Source organism: Gallus gallus, chromosome Z (assembly GCF_016699485.2).
Source record: "Gallus gallus isolate bGalGal1 chromosome Z, bGalGal1.mat.broiler.GRCg7b, whole genome shotgun sequence".
Lineage (NCBI taxonomy): Eukaryota > Metazoa > Chordata > Aves > Galliformes > Phasianidae > Gallus > Gallus gallus.
Window position 1 is genome coordinate 57871807 of NC_052572.1, and position 19760 is coordinate 57891566.

General features: G+C 41.5%; 1 protein-coding gene across 26 annotated transcripts in view; it reads right to left on the reverse strand.

Annotated features, from left to right (window-relative positions):
• The window catches only part of CAST (calpastatin), a 61144-nt gene that overhangs the window by 39093 nt on the left and 2291 nt on the right, over nucleotides 1-19760 (reverse strand). For 17 of the 26 annotated variants that reach the window (NM_001398412.1, NM_001398409.1, NM_001398421.1 and 14 more), the window contains exons 2-3: nucleotides 15197-15259; nucleotides 4432-4500 (exon numbers count right to left, since the gene is read on the reverse strand). In NM_001398412.1, the coding sequence (NP_001385341.1) occupies nucleotides 4432-4500; nucleotides 15197-15259 (132 nt within the window). The remainder of the gene's footprint in view (nucleotides 1-4431; nucleotides 4501-15196; nucleotides 15260-19760) is intronic. The other 9 variants (NM_001398417.1, NM_001398416.1, NM_001398415.1 and 6 more) reach the window with 2 other exon arrangements.

Consider the following 19760-nt stretch of genomic DNA (forward strand, 5'->3'; position numbering starts at 1 on the left):
AGCCCCCGTGCTGTCCCAGGACTGCTGGCACCACCCACCTCCGCCAGCACCCGCTGCCATCTGCATGCGGGGAGGGGAGCCCAGGCACGCCACGGCAGGCCTATACCACGTCACTGCAGGAGTAGAACCACTGCACTCCACACTGCGATGCCACAGGATGACCCTAGACTACCTTTGGCTGCAGATGAAAGCCCCAGAGATGGTGGAACCCATTCCCCCACCAGGCAGCACTAACAGCCACATGCCACCTACCTGCAGAGCTCACCACCACAGCAGGGTTACACTCAGCTTCCCAAAAGAAGCTTACAACTGCTGAGCTTGCTGTGCTGGTGCTGAGGGAAGGAACCCACTCACTTCCCCTAAGCAGAATTAATGTTTGTGTATTCTCCAGGCTGAACAAGCTCAGCTCCCTTAGCCTTTCTTCACAGGAGAGGTGATCCAGCCCTCTGAGTATCTTCGTGGTCTCCTCTGGACCCATTATTCCAATATTTTATGTATCAGGAGAAATGAAATGGCTGGGCCAGTTAAGCCACAGGAACTTGTCTGATTAAGACTATTTTAATCACAGTAAATCCAAATAGCTTACATTAATTTATAAGTTAAAAGGTTTAATTTATAAGTTAAAAGGTTTAATTTATAAGTTAAAAGTTTCAGGTATTTCTGAAATACCAAACATGACTCACACTTTAACTATTTCTTTTCTTTTTTTTTTACAGAATCAAATTCTGAAAATGTGTAACCTGGGACTATTTCTGTTTGTTTACTTGCTTGTGTGTTCTTAAAAAAAATGCCCCAATAAGACCAAAGAGTACTTCAATTATTTTTCATAATAATCTCTCTGCCCTTCACCTCAAGGGAACAATAAACAAAAAGTCATCCCAAGAAGGAAAGTAGAAACAGAGTACCCAAGGATATGACACAGAGTGATAAAGAAAATACTTTTCTGAGTGAAGTACAGAATCCTTTTTCTTAAATGATCACATTGTTGATTTATATCCTCGCAGAACATTACAATTTATACCTTTTGCAGTACTCTTGAGAGCAGTTTGCTTCAACAGCCTTACTTTTCAAATAGTTTCCAGTGACCAGAGCCTCCTCCTATAGCATTACATGAAGTCAGGTCTTCCACTCAGTTTCCATATTCCTACAGTTTATGTTTTTAGTGTTGTGGTCCATTTTTAGCACGTCTCTGCTACCAAGAAAACCAGCACTGTCCTCCACACTGACACAGTTCTTATCCTTCTAAAATACAGGGTAACCCAATGGCAGTAAGTCCAAGAGCAGCTCGCAGGAAACACCCCACAACCTTGTTACAAAGCACCCATGGAGGATCTGTGCACCCACGTGCTCTAAAGAGAACATGAAACAGAAGTTTTCATTTCAGTGTTTCTGGCAGTAAGCTCCAAATGGCAAACAAAACTACTGCTCACTTTACTGGCAACACAGGAATAGATGTACATATTTCTGTGGACACACCAAATTACTACTGCAACTTCCTCTACTTAGAAATGGCTTCCTTCACAATAATGTGTTTGTATAAAACTCACAAAAATAAGAATTTAGTGACAAGTACAGTACATAGCACGCACACAAAAATGGATAAATAAATTAATAAAAATCCAGAAAATGTACTGAAAGCAGGAATCAATTTTCACTATAATCTTCATATTCAGACTTGAGAGAATTTCCAATCTAATGCCAAAATAGTAGGGACTTTGCCCAATGATGTTTAGTGATTATTCTATCTTTTTCTTATCTTTTGCACATGGCAAAAGATTGAATCCCTTTTAGAACAGTGCTAATTTGGATGATAGTCAGAAATAAGTAATCTTGATTTTCTTATATCTTTATGATCAAGAAGACTGCTCTGAAAACACTCAGTATCAGTCAAGTCTGAAATAAAAGGAATTCTTGCTGAATTTCCAATGTTGTTGAATTTACCCAGCACTGCTTCAATAAACTGCCTATGGAAGCAACATGGACAATAATAATCACTTTATTAAACTACAGAACCTAGCAACAAAATAAAAAACAATAATAATAATTCAATGAGTCCACTAAGATTAACGCCAAAAGTCTTTTACATAAAAAACCATTAAAACCCATTTGGTATCACCACATAACAACACAAAGATCCAAGAAAACTAGCTGGATCCAGCTGTAATCAAATATCAGTGTCTTCTGTTAATAGGTATGATTGAACATTACACAACGAATTGGTATTCCTTTTGGCCAAGGAAATGGCAAAAAAAAAAAAAAAAAAAAACCACAAAACAAAGTATAAGACCATGAAAGAAAATACACCAATGCTGGCACATCACATCCAGATCAGGAGGGAGGTTAGTTCAACTTTAACTCTTCGTTGCTACCTGTTAATAATGTTGGCATGACCTCCTGGTTTGCACATCTTGGCAGCTAAGAAATACAGGAAAAAGGCTGCTCAACAGCAAACAACGACTGATCATAACTCTTCATGACTTTATTTTTTCCTCCATTTACCTGATATGGTTCTGTAAAAGGCATATGCATATCCATATACTCTGGTACAACATAGCAGCCAAACAAAACTTTACACCAAAAACAAGAGAAAGGCTTGCGATAGCTTGTTCTAGAAAAAACAGCATCAGTAAGATATCAGAACATTTATTTCAGTTAAATGTCTTTACATTATTCATCTAGACTTGAGTCTTACAGAAAATGGACATGTTAAATTTGCTGATTCATCTTCCTGAGCGCCCTTCATGCAGAGGGCACAAAAGCCATGCAGATACAAAAGAAAGGAGAGTGAAGCATTTCTACCTTCTACCACAGGAAGACACTGGCAACCAAGTATAAAGCCTGTGTAAGAAGAATCTGAGCTGGCAGATGCAGCTGAGTAATACCAGCTGCAGTGATGGAAACTTAGGACTGGAAGAATAAAATGTGCAGGCACAAGAATGACAGCTCAGACAGTGCAGCGAAAATGAAGCCAGACTAACAGTGACTCTTAGGAGTGTTCCCATGACAGGGTAGAGTCACAGGAAGATTAAACTACCCATATATTAGCCATTCTCATTAAACAATGAGAAGTCGACGTCACACATGAGCTCCTTTGTCTTTAAACTCAGAAACAGAGACAACCCCAGCTGAACACAAACCAGCAGTTACTACTGCTTACTATCAGATGAAGAATCAGGCCATCATGCAGAGACCAAAAAAAACACTCTAGCTATTCAGTTTACAGAAAGTAATTCCACCAGAGGATCACAGTAAATTAAAAGACCGAACAGCTGCAGCAGCTCTTACATGCGCTCATTCCCTCTTCCCCACCTCCACACCAAATTTATCTTGGATAAAGTATATCAGTGAAAAGGATTAATGACCAACAAAATGATTAAGGAATTCCTGGAGATTTCACACTCTGAACACATTTAAGCTACAACAAGGGGAAAAAAGAAAGGAAGAAACAGCAGTAATCAAAACCTGCTGGAACACTTTCGATTGCATTAAAAGCTTTGATGTAGTTTTTGCAGCAAAAAAGATAAAAGGCTGCCTTTGCCTTCTAAAGGAATGCTTCCTTCTCTGTAAAATTCATATATATATTAAAATCAACCTTTTAAATCTTTATAATAAAATAATAATAATAATAAAATAATTTAAATAAATTTAAATAATTTAAACAAAGACTAAAATGATCGTGAAAGACAAAAAACACAAAAGAGTAGGGATAACAAGGTTTATATCCTTGCATTATTCTTTAATGTACAGAAAGAAATAATTGTTTAGATAATGCTTCAATATATTTTGGGAGTATTGTTTTACAACAGCATTGACCAAGGAAGAGGAAAATGTCCTTAAAATGCAGAAGTATGTGCTGCTGATATTTCAAATGATGGCATATCTGTTGTTATAGAATATGCACTTAACAGTTGACTACACCAACTACAGCCATCAGATCATGTGTGACCACAATTAAAAGTTTATTTTCAACTTCCTACTTCAATATTTTGAAAGACCTGAGGATGCTTAAAAGCCATGATCACCGTTTCTCTTCATGGAGTACCAACCGTACTCCAATATGCGAATCATCTTTATAATGTCTCTTAAACTAACTTCTTGAACAACTGAACTGCTCGAAGGAATATAAAAGCAAAGGTAGAAATCAGTGTTTTGTTCTCATTTGATTCTGTTGGATAAACAGAATTTAAACACACAAGCAATATCTAAGAATAAAAAAAGAAACACAGCCACATAAGTCAAATGAAGTTGTCTTCTACTGACTTGCATTCCCCTCTTATTTCAATTTCCTAACATTTCTAGCAAGATATGAACATCTCCTAGTGATGCTAAATGCGGGCAAACATACATTGTTTTCTATCTCACTCTAGGTAACAGAATAACAACATACTCTCTTCACTTTTCAAAGAGTCCATGTCTTTAATCGTGCATTACCTTAGCAGCAGGCAGTACTCCACTTGTCTGTGTTTTGGGAAGCTGACTGACATTAGCACCTGCTGGCTTCTGCAAAATAAATGAAAGAAGCATAATAAACAGAAATGTTGATGAAGAAGATTCTGTGATTCTGACAGATCTATGCTATTTCCTGTGGCAGAGTAACTTCTTTTAATAAATGGCTAAATCAACAGTAGCCATATCATAGAATCATAGGATGGCTTCGGTTGGGAGGGACCTCATGGATCATCAAGCTCCACCCACGCTGCCGCAGGCAGGGCTGCCAACCTCCATATCTAATAATAGGGCAGGCTGCCCAGGGCCCCATCCAACCCGGCCTTGAACACCTCTGGGGATGGGGCATCCATGGCCTCTCTGGGCAGAATATATGCAACATGAACAATTTATGAGTAAGATTCTAAAGTATTAATTGTAAGATGGGTAGGTTATTGCTCTACAGAAATAACTTTAACAAAATGGGAAGTAACAAAATATCTCAGGTAGGGAAGTACAGATACAAAACTAAGAGCAAAATGATGGCTTTTCTACTTAATAAGTAAATTTGCAACTGAAACAAAACAGGACATCCTCTCTGAACCTGCACTGTTCAGCAACTGCTGAAATGACATCTAGTCAAGACTAGAAAAAGCAGACATTAATAATGAACACAGTAAAATGTATCAAGTCTTTGGAGGCAGCAGATGGATAAATAAGACCAAGCCACTTTCTCTGACAAATGGAAGCTCAAGATCTATAAGATGAAGTGTTTACATTTAATTACTCTCTGCAGCAGAGAAGTCAGTAGAACGATGATGGCTCAGATAATGTAACAGGAAACCTGCATTCAAACTCAGAAACACCAGTTTTCAAAGGATTATACAATAGCTACTGCAACGGAATAGCAGGCATAATCTTCTGAATTAAGGTTATTTCCATGTCATGTTTTCACTGCAGTTTAGCTCCAAAACCAGGAAACCATCTCCATAAGCAATGGTGCACATTCAACCATCAACATCCAGTCAGAGCCTGGGGGAGAGGACTTTTGTGACAAGTTAGCAAAAACTAACATCACAAAGATATAGTCTAGCAGTACAGACTGAAACAAAGTAAGATATCCACATCAAAATGTTCGTGATTACTACTGAAAATAATGACACCCAAGCAAGACTTCATACCGTGTCACAAAAAAGGAAAAGCAATGGTGATTTCCCCCCTTAAAGAGTTTAAGAACATGGCCACCTCCTCCAGACCAGGACACATCCTGCACAGCCACTGGAGACTCGTGCAGACCAGTACCACCCAGTACAGTTCTGGCTGGGTGTTGGAGCCCAGCCCAGTGCCCACGGACGTCATCTCTCTGCCCAGGCAGAGAAAAGCAGCTGCCACTTTCCTGTTTACAGGTTCAGCTAGCAGCAAAGCAAAGGATTTGTCTGAGACATGTGCACACTGGTACTGTTTGTCTTCAGCAGCACCCAAAGACAGGAAATGCCCACCTGGATAGTCTGGACTAGAAATAGTAAGAAATCTATGTTTCAAGTGAAATAAATTCTTGTTTCAACAATTAATTTATGTTAATCAATTAAACAGTATAAGGAAGAAATGGTAAAGTAGCTGAACCATTTCTCTGTTTCATGGTAACTGGAATCATAGTAAAGATACAGGTGGGAAAGAAATGAAGAACAAGGAAATTCAATATTTTACTTTTGAGTAGGAAAGACAACCTAGAGATAAGTTACAGAGATTTATACGACCACCAAAGCAGTATCCTTTACTGAACACTGAAAATAACAGGCTGAGTAATAACTTTCAGTTTCCAGGGTTATCTTTCTATAGTAACCTCTCTGCTATCTATCCCATGATACACTTGTAAAAGGAGAAAAACTGGCAATGGCAAGCAACCAGGTTCATCATTCTCCTAGGCTTATTAAAATAATGAGGCTGAGAAGTACAACACTCCCCCCAAGCATACCAGCTCTGACACCTTTTATCAGCAAATCCATCAGTGCTGTTCTGTCTTCCACTCCTTGAAAAAAAATATTTTTTCCTGTGACAGTCTCAGACCCGATCAGCTAAAGAATTACCTTTTAGCTGTACTCAGATCTCATTTCCCCACCTAACAACAACAGAACTAATGAATTATCAAAGCACAACTTATTTCTGAAAATAATTAGAATACTTCAACAAGACTTTTGACACCATCTCCAATAATATCCTCATAAGCAAGCTAACAAGGTGTGGGATAGACAAGTGGCCACTGATTTGGACTGAGAACTGGCTTACTGGCAGAGATAAGAGGGTTGTGATCAGTGGCAGAGTCCTTCGGAGGCCTGCAGCAAGAAGTGTTTCCCAGGGGTCGGTACTGGGTCTCAGCTAGAAGCATTTTCTAGGGGTCAGTACTGGTTCTGGTCTCCTTCAGCATCTTCATCAATGACCTGGATGATGGGATACAGCGCACCCTCAGCAAGTTTGCTGATGATATAAAGCTGGAAGGAATGGCTGACAACCAAAAGGCTCTGCTGCCATTCAGCAAGACCTGGGCAGCCTGGAGGAGAATGTGATGGAGGAATACCTGTGGAGGAATAACTGCATGCATCAGTACAGGCTGGGGGCTGATCTTCTGGAAGGGATCTCTGCAGAGAAGGACCTGGGTGTCCTGGTGGACAGCAGTGCAATGAGCCAGCAGTGTGCCCTTGAGGCCAAGGCCAACGGTATCCGGGGGTGCATTAAAAATAGCATGGCCAGCAGGTTGAGGGAGGTGATCCTGCCATCCTGTTCCATCCTAGTAAGGCCACATTGGAGTACTGTGTCCAGTTCTGGACTTCCCATCTCAAGGCAGGGAACTTCTACAGAGAGTTCAGCAGAGGGTCACAAAGATGCTTAGGGTCCTGGAGCATCTCTTTTTTGGAGAAAGGATGAGAGACATGGGACTGTTCAGCTTAGGCAAGTGACCTAAAATGTTAGGTCATTTCTGAGGCTTCCTCCTGACCTGGATATGCAAAGTTGAAATGAGCAGCAGGGTTCATCATTTTTATATTTCATATTTCAGCCTATGGATCCACCCCATGAGCCTCAAGCTGGGGAGGGTCCAAGACACATGGCATCCCAGGGCAGCATGAGGGATCTGCCTCTGGTTAGTAAGCTTTGAGAAGGCTTGGAGAGGGTGTGAGTGTTGACTACAGCTGCCTACTGGGAGCATGAAAGATGAAATCTGACTTTTCTCACAGGTGCCAAGTAGTGGGCACTCTCCTCCCCACTCCTCTCCTTTGGAGATCAGGGCAGAAGAGATGCCACCTTCTCAAGTTCCAGGGGTGGGGATGAGGAATGGGAAAGAACAGCTGATGCAACCCACAAAACTCAACAGTTTTTCATGATTGCATCTCCCATGGCTCTCTGCAGGGAGTCAGTATGCTTTGCCCCTCTCTGCTACTTGCTGGCACCAGGACAGCTCCACACAAGGCAGCTGCAGGGTGGTCGAGAACCCCCTTGCCTGGCCCACTTGGTACATTCGTTCAACTATCTCGCAGCAAGAGCCATAGGCCCCAACTCCCAAATGGCATGTTTTGGTCACCATGGGACACTCAGAATCCTATTGCCATGGCCACCCCTACAAACACAGGGACTCTGTGTCCAGAACCCCAGTTGCTGAGCCACAGAAGCCAGTGGTGCCTGGTCTCCACAGGAAATGTACAAGCAGCTTTCCCTTGGTGGACTGAGGACAGATCAGGCACCTTTCAAGAAGAGGCGGCTGATGGAAAGGGATGATGACATCGAGCACATGGAGGTAGACCCACCTGACAGTGACAGACAGCCCATGGAGGTGGATCCACCTCCAGAGGACAACCTGATGGAAGTGGATCCCCCTCCATCAGAGCACGCTGGTCACCACCCTATCACTGTCAGGCTGGCCAGGAAGAGATCGTGCCCCAGACACCATTGCAGGGGCACCAGCATCTGTCCACCTCCATCCAAATGGCCGCCCCAATGTCGGTGCTGATTCTCCCATCCTGTAAGTTTACTGTTAGAGGGGAAAGCCGCAGCTCAAGGCCATCCTGCAGGCTTACACGGAGCCTCTATTTCCTGGTAATTTTCCTTTTGACAGCCAAGACTCCTACAAGCCCATCGTTCCCATCCCACACCCTCGTCCCTCCCCACAACCTCTCATCTCTTCTTCACCAAGTCCTGAGCAAGAGGGCAGGGCATGGACTGTCAGCCTCTGAGCTGCTGCACCTGAGGAGCGGGAAGAGTCCAGCAGAGGGACCTAACTCCCAGAAACCTCAAACACTGCATGGATGTGAGGATAATATAAGTTTATTGTCACCAGAGGGAGTCCCAGCTTGAGGCCATCCTGTGGGCTCTCATGGAGCCTTCATGTCCTGGCAATTCTTCTTTTGACAAACAAGGCTCCTGTGAGTCCTTTCTTCCTGTCCCCTTCCCTCATTCCTCTCCAAGGGAAAATGAGAGATCAAACAAGTGGCAGAGATACTGCAGAGAAGTAGACTTAGGTCTGGACAACAAGTGCCAAACTTCAGCAGGAAGTCAAGATGTTTCATTTGCACTTTTTTTTTTTTTTCCAAGACTGGACTATCAACAATTTACAATAACAAAGTAAAATAACAATAATATAAAGACCAGAACACAAAATAAACAACTTTTCTTTTATAAAAAGAAAAACAATAATTGTCTCTCTGTTTTTCTGGGTTTTTTTTTTTTTCAGTTTTACAGTCTGTATGTAGATTCCCACGTCCCCTCCTTCTCTCCTCCAACACAAGAATGTACCCTGGAGCAGGACACACTGCCCTCATTTCCAGCTGGAGGAATAACCACAGAACTGCACAGCCCACGTATGGCCCCTTGTCCTGCCTCACCACCATCTGGTATGTCAGGGGACATTCTATGTAAAGCTAAAAGGTTGGGCTATGAGCTGTCATGCTGCAGAGGAGCTCTGCAGAGAAGGATCTCAGTGTCCTGGTGGGGAACAAGTTGGCCATGAGCCAGCAGTGTGTCCTCATGGCAAGGAAGGCCAGTGGTATCCTGTGGAGCATTAAAAACAGCATGGCCAGCAGACTGAGGGAGGTGGTCCTCCTCCTTTGATCTGCCCTGGTGAGGCCACATCTGAAGTACTGAGCTCAGTTCTGGGTTCTTCAGTTCAAGACAGGGAACTTCTACAGAGAGTCCAGCAGAGGGCTACAAAGATGGTTAGAGGCCTGGAGTATCTTCCATATGAAAATGGCTGAAAGAAATAGGACTATTCAGCCTGGAGAAGACTGAGGGATATCTTATCAATGCTTATCACTATCTGATGGGCAGGAGCAAAGTGGAAGGTGCCAGGCTCTTTTCAGTGGTGCTCAGTGACAGGACGAGGGTCAATGGGCACAAACAGAACATAGGAAGCTCAACATAAATATGAGGAAACGCTTTTTTACTTTGAAGGTGACACAGCACTGGAACAAGCTGTCCAGAGTGACTGTGGAGTCATTTCTGGAGATGTTCAAAACCTGCCTGGAAGTTTTCCTGTGCAATCTACTGCAGAGAACCTGCTTTTGCAGGGGAGTTGGGCTTAATGATCTAGAGATCATTTCCAAACCCTATGATTCTGTGATTGTGTGAATCCGTGGCCTGTACAGAATCGTGTGTGAATGAATCAAAATTGTGTCATACAGATACTTATAGTTTACCCTTCCATATTAGAAGTTACGTAAAAATAAAAAGCCAAAACACTGTTTCAGAATAGAATCTTAATTGTTCCTTTTTTAATAGAGTGGAGATGTAATGTCTATCACTCTGATATGTAGATCTTCCCAATGGAGAACTGCAGTATTATTGGTATCTAGAAATATTGATTACATGTCCATGATGGGCTACACCATTCCATCTTTTCATTTTAATTTTGCTCTAAGAACAACTACAGTGAAGTTTTATTTTACGAAAAAAAATCATCGCATCAACATCTCTGTTCAGGAAATTCTTTTAACAACTCCAAGCAGTATACCAACCTCTTGGATTGAATCTTGGATTCAACAATCACGTGAGCAACAAATTTCCTCCTCAAGTAGAAAGAGTCTCGAATCATAACAACTCCCAGTGAATATCAAAACTTACCTGATATAATTATATCTTAGCCAAAGAAAAAAAAAGCAGGAAAGAAGAATGGGCAAACAAATCAGTACTCTACTGCCCAGAACCACTCTTCCTACAGAGGTTTGATGCATGCATTACTCCCATAATGCCACTCTATGTCCCCTGATAGTCAGCGCTGGACAGTGTCAATCTTCTAGGTTCCCTCTGGGATCCACAGAAAGAGCCATACTAACCTGCAGAGCGATCTTTTTTCTCTTATTAACTATTCAATGAATATAAAAGTCTTATCTAGAGTGTGACTTTTCAAATTAGAATAAAAATATGAGTGCATCTGTAACAGTACATAACTTTTAAACCAGCACACTGATCTTTCTTTACTGATTGTTCTTCTTTCTGAAGAGCAATGCATGAAACCCTAGACTCCTCAAATGATCCAATGATTTTGATCATCATGTTGGTTAATTGTGTTTTCCCATTACACAGAATAAGACTATTATCAGAAAGCTTGTGCACTGTTAAAGCAAAGGTGCACTCTAGGAACTTGAAAGCACTGTATTTGGCATTCCAAGAAGCATCAGACTTAGAAAAAAAAAGAAAAAGGAAAAAAAAAAAAGAATAAACAACAATACAGTTTAAAATAAGTAACTTGTTATCAAAGCAGAAAGAAATCTCACAAATGTTCTCATCAAAGTTGCTCATGATCCTCCAAAATCTGAATCAGTAACATGCATCCTACCACCTTCATACCAGTCATAGTGTCATTACTCAGAATAATGCTCGTGGACTCCAACTAACTCTAATGTTTGTTTGGATAAGAAATCCAGCATCAGGATTTTAAAATGTTAGAGAAATCCTGTTGTTAGAGGAAAGAATCAATTTTAAAAGAACAATAGTGTTTCAAAGCCAGTTATTGCTATTATGCTTTCAAAATAAGCAACATATTTCCTCTTTAGTAAAGAATAACAAACTAAGGAAGTGGCACATATTCCGTCTACACTGCTTGAAAGCATGAATTGAAATGGCAGGACATACTCATATGGATCTTACTTCATACCACCTCTGTTAAAATACATCTTTGCTCTAATCTGGGGCTTCAAATTCCTAGAACATATTACTCTGTCTCCCTTTTATAGAATCATAGAATTGCTCAGGTTGGAAAATACCTTGAAGATCAAGTCCTCCTTTTCACATTCAGACAGCAGCAATGCAATAACTACATAATTAGACTGACACAGAAACTCCCCTTGATATTTCACTCTATTTCACTCAATGGAAAGATAACAGCTCTTTCCAGATTTTGTGTAGTTAATAACACCAGCATAAGCCACTTCGAAACAGAGAAGGTGTATTTCAAACAGCTATCGCACACAACAGGAATATTTGCATCAAAACCAGGAATTACACATACAAATATGTACTGAAGTACACTACAGCCTGCAATGGACAATGTCATGTTTATGTATCTTTAAATATACCAGAACTTATTTTTTCCAAAGTTAACTAATCTTGAACCATGCCTACCTGAATTTTGATTTAGCACCACTGTTCCTTCTATAAGCATTGCTGTATTTAATGCATAGACTTCAAAATTGCTTATTGTGTCTCACGTTAAAGTACAATTAAAAGAAAAGCTCAATACTGTAAAAAAGTCTCACTCTGAACCCAACAGATGTTATCGGACTGCCTAACACTTTGGAATGCTTCACAGGAGAGTAGGGCAGGATGAAGATTTGTGCTTGAATCAGTTTAGCTGAGATTCTCAAATGAGGAGTTGAGTCCTTTTGCTAACAACTTTGTCCCCAGGAGCATCCCTCTGAAGGGGCAGTATCAAACACAGAAAAAGAACATGACAGTGTGACAAGGCAATTCACTGTAACACTGTATCTACCTCTCTGAGATCAGCCAAAGATTCAGGCAACCAACTTCCCTCTCTCCAACAGTAGCAAACAGTAGATACAAAATAAAGCAAAAACATACGTAAAAATAGCTCAGATGTACCTTGATAACCTTTCTCACAGACTCATAGATTAATATAATCTATGGCCCAGCAAGTTTAATTTCAAGATATTTTATAAACTATCCTGGGTTTCTATGCAGTGAATTTTCCTCTTCCCCCTTAAAATTCTTTATCTAGCATCCAAAATATTCTGTAGCAGTAATTCCTTGATGGTACACAAATTCCAAAGTGACCTGAAACTGCTGGAAGGGTACGCAAAAGCCTGAAGATGCTGTTAAGATGAAAACCTACGCGAGTTGTCTCTCACATACTAAAACTTCACATAAAAGCTGCCAAAAGACTTAGAACACTGGGAGGAAAGGAGAAGAAAATATATTTGCTATTTCTCACATTTTGCAATGGTATCTTCCAAACATGCTGACTCAGGACCACAACATGTCAAGTTTTCACGGAGTGAGGAACTAGAGGCATGGATATGGGAAAACAGCAGCATGTTCTGCAGCATGGAACGTATACCCCAGCTGCAAACGCATAAAATGGATTCAAATGCATGGGCAACCATCAATTCCAACAATGATCGTTTTGTGCTAATGTCTACCGCACACACATCCACAGGCAATGAAAACATTTCAAGGCCAATAGGTCAGTGTCTGATCTTCTTTAAAATGTGAATTTAGCAATTTTTAGGTTCTGAAGGGCAAGACACAAAGAGATAGGGTATATATCCAGTAATTTGAATCTGTCTCTGTGAGTGCTGCTCAGTACAACCATAACACGTGCACATCTTATCTATAGATCATGCGGATAAAGAGTTGCCTGTATCTCCTTTCACTCACATACACTTCTGGTGAAGGGTCTGGAGCACACACCTTATGAGGAGCAGCTGAGGGAGCTGGGATTGTTTAATCTGGAAAAGAGGAGGCTCAGAGGAGACCTTATTGCACTCTACAGCATCCTGAAGGGAGGTTGTGATGAGGAGGGGTTTGGCCTCTTCTCCCAGGCAACAAACAGGACCTGAGGAAACGGCCACAAGTTGCACCAGAGGAGGTTTAGATTAGACATAAGGAAAAACTTTTTCTCACAGAATGGTCAGGCACTGGAATGGCCTGCCCAGGGAGGTGGTGGAGTCACCGTCCCTGGCAGTGTTCAAGAGGCCCTGTAGAGCAGGATCTCACAGACTTATCAAACCATTACACAGTATTTCTCTGTTGTGCTAGATGAAACAGCACTGAGAATTAGTGCACCATAGGTACTTCCAAGTAACTAGCACTGGCTGCTATGAAGAACCAGGGTAAAGAAAAATGGGCATAACATTTTAAGGCCACGTCTTGGTTTTGTTTTCAGAAACCAAACAGACTCAAGTTAACATTCTAGAAGAAAGAGAGACGTAAATTAGAACCTTAATACCGTTGTAAAAGCAAAAGCATCCAGACAATAAACTTATTAAGAGTCTTCTGTTGCCAGTTTGGAACAGTAACTCCACCATCCAAACTGCAGACTTCAACTCCCACCAGTCCCACAAAATGGTAAGCATTTTTACATTAAAAGCAACAACATACAATCAAAAAAAAAAAAAAAGGATATAAAAACTAGGAATGTATAAATGACCAGCATTGCTGAAGAAAACTACACTGTCTAGAGATAAAAGGATCATGTACCCAGTGTAGACACCCCTTTTGGGTATTTGGTCAGGAAAGATTGGCAACTGCTCTAATCATCTACCTCTTAAGACAGTAATAAGAGTAATAACTGCTCTTGATAGACACAGCAGTTAAAAGCACTATAGCTTAGCCAAAGTTCTTTTTCCAGATAGCTTCTGCTAAGACCAAAGTATCAGATGTACCTACTTCCAGCTTCCCTTACACAAATAACTGATATTTGAAGGCAACAAGTTCTAGATGTTTCCGTGAATTCTTCTCTTTGTAAACCTGCTGCTAACATTCCTTGGAAAAGTACTGCTCCCATTTTGCACCAGTTGAGAGGAATTCATGATCACTACTGGCACTTGCATCCTGGCTCAGACAACATTTTCTTCTGCGGCACAAGGGTGACTCACCATAGCACACAATATATCTCTGTATGACTAATAGGGCTTAGGCCTCCTGGGAGAAGTACAAAGTACTGTTCCAAACACTGCCTGCAACCCATACAGTTTCTGACTGTCATCAACAGCCTCAATGATCAGACTACAAAACTGCATGCTGTAAACTCAACATTATATCCCAACATGAACTCCTGACCAGGAAAGCTTCATTCCTGAAAAAGCCGTATCTTCAAAAAGCAGTATTTACTGAAAATAAAGCACTGACCACATGTATGCAAATGTGCCAAGATGTGGCCCAGATGTGAAAAATCTATGCATGAATATTCCCATTTGGAAGAAAATCCAGGGTACAAACAAGATAGAAAGCGTGACAGAACACTCCACTTTCTGCTTCCCAACAATCAAGAAGCCAGAAAGTGTACCTGCACTGCAGAACACACAAATCCACTGAGATCATTTCTACTGTTACTAAATTGAAGAATTTGTGAAAGCAGGAGACAAGAAAGAAAACATCAGGTGGCTTTGCAGCTTAAGACAAAACTACACATACCTGCAATGAATTGTGTGACTATGGTAATCAGTTTTATCTGAAAATTACTACTTTGCTATCAAAAGACAAAAATTTATACCAGAGGTAATTTATTACTGATTTTTTCTTGTTAATATATTTGCATTATTGAATTTACCTCTGTTGCTTCTTTTTTCTCTCCCGATTTGGAAGAAGTTCCACTTGCCTTCTTGTCGCCCTGCTGTAAGTAAAAAAAAAGAGATGTGTAAATATTAAGATCTTGAATTACACCTTCCATGCTGAGAAAGTCTCAAATATCTTAATGCACGTATGATGCATCTCTCAATCTCCACAATACAAAAGAACAGAACAACACATTTCTCTTCTCACTAATGGACAGAATTTCTAAATCACAGAATGACTTGGGCTGGAAGGGACCTTAAAGATCAAATAGTTCCAATACTTCTGCTGTGGGCAAAGTTGCGGCCCACCAGATCAGGATGCCCAGGTCCCCATCCAACATGGTTTTGAATGCCTGTAGAGACAGGGCATTCGTGGCTTCTCCGGGCAGCCGGGGCCAGAGCCTCACCACTCTCTGCATAAAGAATTTTCTCCTAATAGCTAATCTAAATCTCCCCTCTTCTACTTCAAAACCTTTTCCCCTTATCCTGTCACTATCACACCACATAAAAAGTGTGTCTTCTTGCTGTTTATAAGCTCCCTTTAAGCACTGAGATGCCACAGTGACATCTCCCCAGAGCCTTCTGTACTCCAGCCCTCTGATGATCTTTGTGCTCTTCTCCAAATCTGTTCCAACAGCTCAGAAATTTTCTGCTGAGGTCCCGAAGTCTGGATGCATCACTACAAATGTGGCCTCATGAGGGCAGAGCAGAGGGGCACAATCACCTCCTTTGCCCTGCCTCTCACTCCTCTTTTAATGCAGCCCATTATACCATTGGCCTTCCAGGCTGCAAATGCACACTGCTGGCTCATGTCCAGTTCTTTGTCTACCAGAATCCCCAGGTCCTCAGCAGCACTGCTTTCAAGGAGTTCTTCTCCCACTCTGTATGGGATTGCCCCAAGCCACATGCAACACCTTACACTTGGCCTTGTTGAAGTTCATCAGGTTCCTGTAGAGTCACTTTTCAAGATTGTCCAAGTCCCTCTGGATATCATCCCCTCCTTCTATTCTATCAACTGCACCACTCAGCTTGGTGTCATCAGCAAAATTGCTGAGGGTGTACTCAGTCCCACTAAGTTATTGAAAAAGATGTTGAAAATCACCAGTGCCAACACTGACCCATAGGACACCATTGGACCCATAGGGGACACCATTCATGACCAGCCTCCACTGTCCGGCTGCATGACTTCAACAGATTTCAGTCAGAAAGTAATGATTTCAATAGCACTACATTTAACACTATTGTTGTGGGAAGTTCTGTAAGATATTCATATCATCACTTAGTCTTGATTAGCATGGCACTCTCTGATAGTTGCTTCGGTACTGCTGTCAGTCCCACATACTCCTGTAGAAACTGAACAGCTCCAACAGATCAGCACTACATGTCCAACCATGACCATGCACTCCAACTTCTAAACTTTCTTCATAACAGTTCACATGCTCATGATGTCCAATCCTCCTTACGTGGAAGAAATTAGCTATTACTATTTCTAGAATTTCGTTGTTAATACATAACATAAACTCTGTCATGGTTCAAGCACAGGAGCACATCAAAAAGCACAGTTCCTCTGCAAACCTCCTGTGTCATCCTATCCAAGACATTAAACTTCCTCCCACCTAACTCAATGTGCCATTAGTCCTGTTTGTTCTCCATGTGTGGCAACATACAGAATATTCAGCAAGTGTACTGTATTCAGCACAGGCTTTCTGTGCTGAATAGTGCTTTCTGATAACAGAGTATGGTTCCTCAAAAAAAAAATCTTTTTCAACAGCACACTGTTTAATGTTAGAATAAAAAAAAAAATGCTAAAAGCAAGTAATTTTCCCTAGGAATAAAAAAAGCAACATAATAAAGCCATTATCTAATATCTCAGCTAGTATAACTTCCCAGAGCAAATCAGACATCAGAGAATGAGGATTCAAAACTGTTTGATGTTGCTGAGTAAAGAGAGGGGATGAGTTAAGAACCATCCATTTCTTTTTGTTTTGAAGACTGAGCAGCAGGAGAAGTTTGCTAAACCACTTAAGTAATGAGTTCCGACGGCATTTTCTTTGCATGACTATACCTATAAAATAATGAGTCATGTATCACTAGACTATCTTCAGCTGGAATGTGCTCAAGCACAGCAACAGACAGGCTGGGGATGCAATAGCTGAATGGACAAATAGAACAAAAAGGAAAAAAAATAAGTCATGTCTCTTATCCATTTCCACTATGGTAGTACAGGACAAAAATTTCACAGGTTGTTTTAAACAACTTCTAATAATTAAAGATTTTAAAATTAGTACAGGTATCACTAAAGCACTTGAAAAGTTTTAGAATTGGAAATACTATTCTCATATTCCAATCTTGACTTTTCAGTAGGAAACCAAACCAGATTGCTTGTCTTTTCAGGTAAGATTTAGGTGGATTAATTCAATACCCTACAATAGCACTTTCAGTAAAGACACAATTAACCCACTTATCTAGTTTTTATTACTACAGCAAACACACACCACACACACACCAGTAAAAGCAACAACAGTAGATCTGCTTTCACTGATAAAAAGGTGATTCCAGGGCCAGCACAGCTAAAAGGTTCAGGACCTATGGCTGCTGTTCAGAAAAATTATTTTATGTAGACCGGGCTCTGATCCTACATGGACACCCTCATCATAGGATCGCAGATTCACAGTCATACAATATCTCAAAGTGGAAGAGACCCAGAAGGATCATCCAGTCCAACTCCTAGCTTCATACAAGACCACCCAAGCACAAACCCTGCTCCTGAGAGCTCTGTCCAGATGCTCCTTGAACTCCAGCACTGGGGCTGTACTCACTGCCCTGTGCAGCCCATTCCACGCCCTCCACCCTCTGGTGCAGCCCCTTTCCCTGACCCCCAGCTGCCCCTCCCCTGACACAGCTCCATGCCGTTCCCTCGGGCCGTGTCGCTGTCACACAGAGCAGAGCTCAGCGCTGCCCTCCACACCCTGTGAGGAGCTGCAGCCACCACGAGGGCTCTCTTCAGCTCCGCTGCTCTGCGCTGAGCACACCCAGGGACCATCAGCTGCTCCTCACCCTTCCTGCCATCTTTGTTGCAGCACAACACTCTAAAAGCTGAGTGCTACCCTGAATCCAGCTGCATCTCTTACTGTTATCAACACAGATAGCTTGTGGACAATTGCAAATGCATACTGCATAGAATGAAAGGCTTTACTGGCTTCCCAAGTGGATATTAATTATCATAATGGAAGTTGGATAACAAAGCAAGCACATCTTCCTGTATATTGCATGTATGTTGTCACTCTCGTTGGTTTGCTCTCCCAGATTTGAGTGAAGCTTTAGAAACAGTAATGCCAACTGAAGTCCAGAATGATTCTCTTTTTCCTTTGCAAGTCACAGACAGCAGGAACCCTACATAGATCCTACTGTGTACACCATATTTCTGCCAGTGCCAAACCAGACACTGCCTTTCCTCCCTATATCCACATCTTCTTACCTTCCAAGGAAACCCACACCAGACAGGATCACAACATCAAGAGAGCTCTCAGTCCCAGGACTACTACAGTGTCCCAGCACCTGGCTGAAGTGAAGAGCATCCCAACCTAAGTGTCAAGGCTCCTCTCCCACCTCTAGACCAGGCTGTCATGTACAGCAATCTGAGGTTCCCACAGAGAGCCTGGGGATCAGAGGGAAAGGCAGGACAAAGGGTCTGCCTCCAGCATTCCCTCAACCATCCCTCAAGGAGATCAGCTGCACAGCCCTGAAGCACCCTAGGGAGGCCAAGTACTCTGCCACACCTAAACTCAAGTCAGGCAGAGGTTGGGCACTTGAAGTCTTCCCACCAGAAAGCTGTGTCAAACAGCATCTACAATAATGAGGCTCCAATTTAAAATTAAAATATTCTTTAAACACTTGGAACAAGCAAATAAGTCCCCACCAAAGTGACTTTTATCCAGTCACTTGGAGTCACATACTGTGTACACATTAAGCACTGATGCTCTCTGGCCTCAGATAATAAAACAGTCACAAACACATTATCTCACTTGAAAGTCTGCCACCCTCAGGAGGTAAACTAGGAAAGCACAACTTTCTAACACACCTTCCATGAAGATCACGCTGGTTCCATGAAAAGCTTATGTTTAAGATATGAGAAGAGACCCTATCTTAAAAATTACCTTCACCAGCTCCCTTTCGCTTTGCATTTCCAAAGCGCTGAGTCTTCTACTTTAAATAAATTAATCAGTTTGCTTAGCAAGAAACTCAGCTAAGCTTTCCTGGGATGGTATGCATGCCTTGCTCTCATGTGTCCATGTGGGTGACAGAGGTTGCTTTTGCTTTGGGCATTGTACCCTTTTTCTTGCTCACTTTTCTTACAATGCCAAAGAAACATATGCACACGGTAACAATATACCCATACTGATGGCAGAAGCAGCTCCAGCTCTGTCACAAAAAGAGCCAGCATGCACTTTTAGTCAGTTAAGCTTGAAATGTAACTTATTTGCAACACTTTCCTGTGGTTGTTGGAAAAATAAATTGGCACCAAATATTTTTCACTGAGTACAAAACAAGCAAAATCGC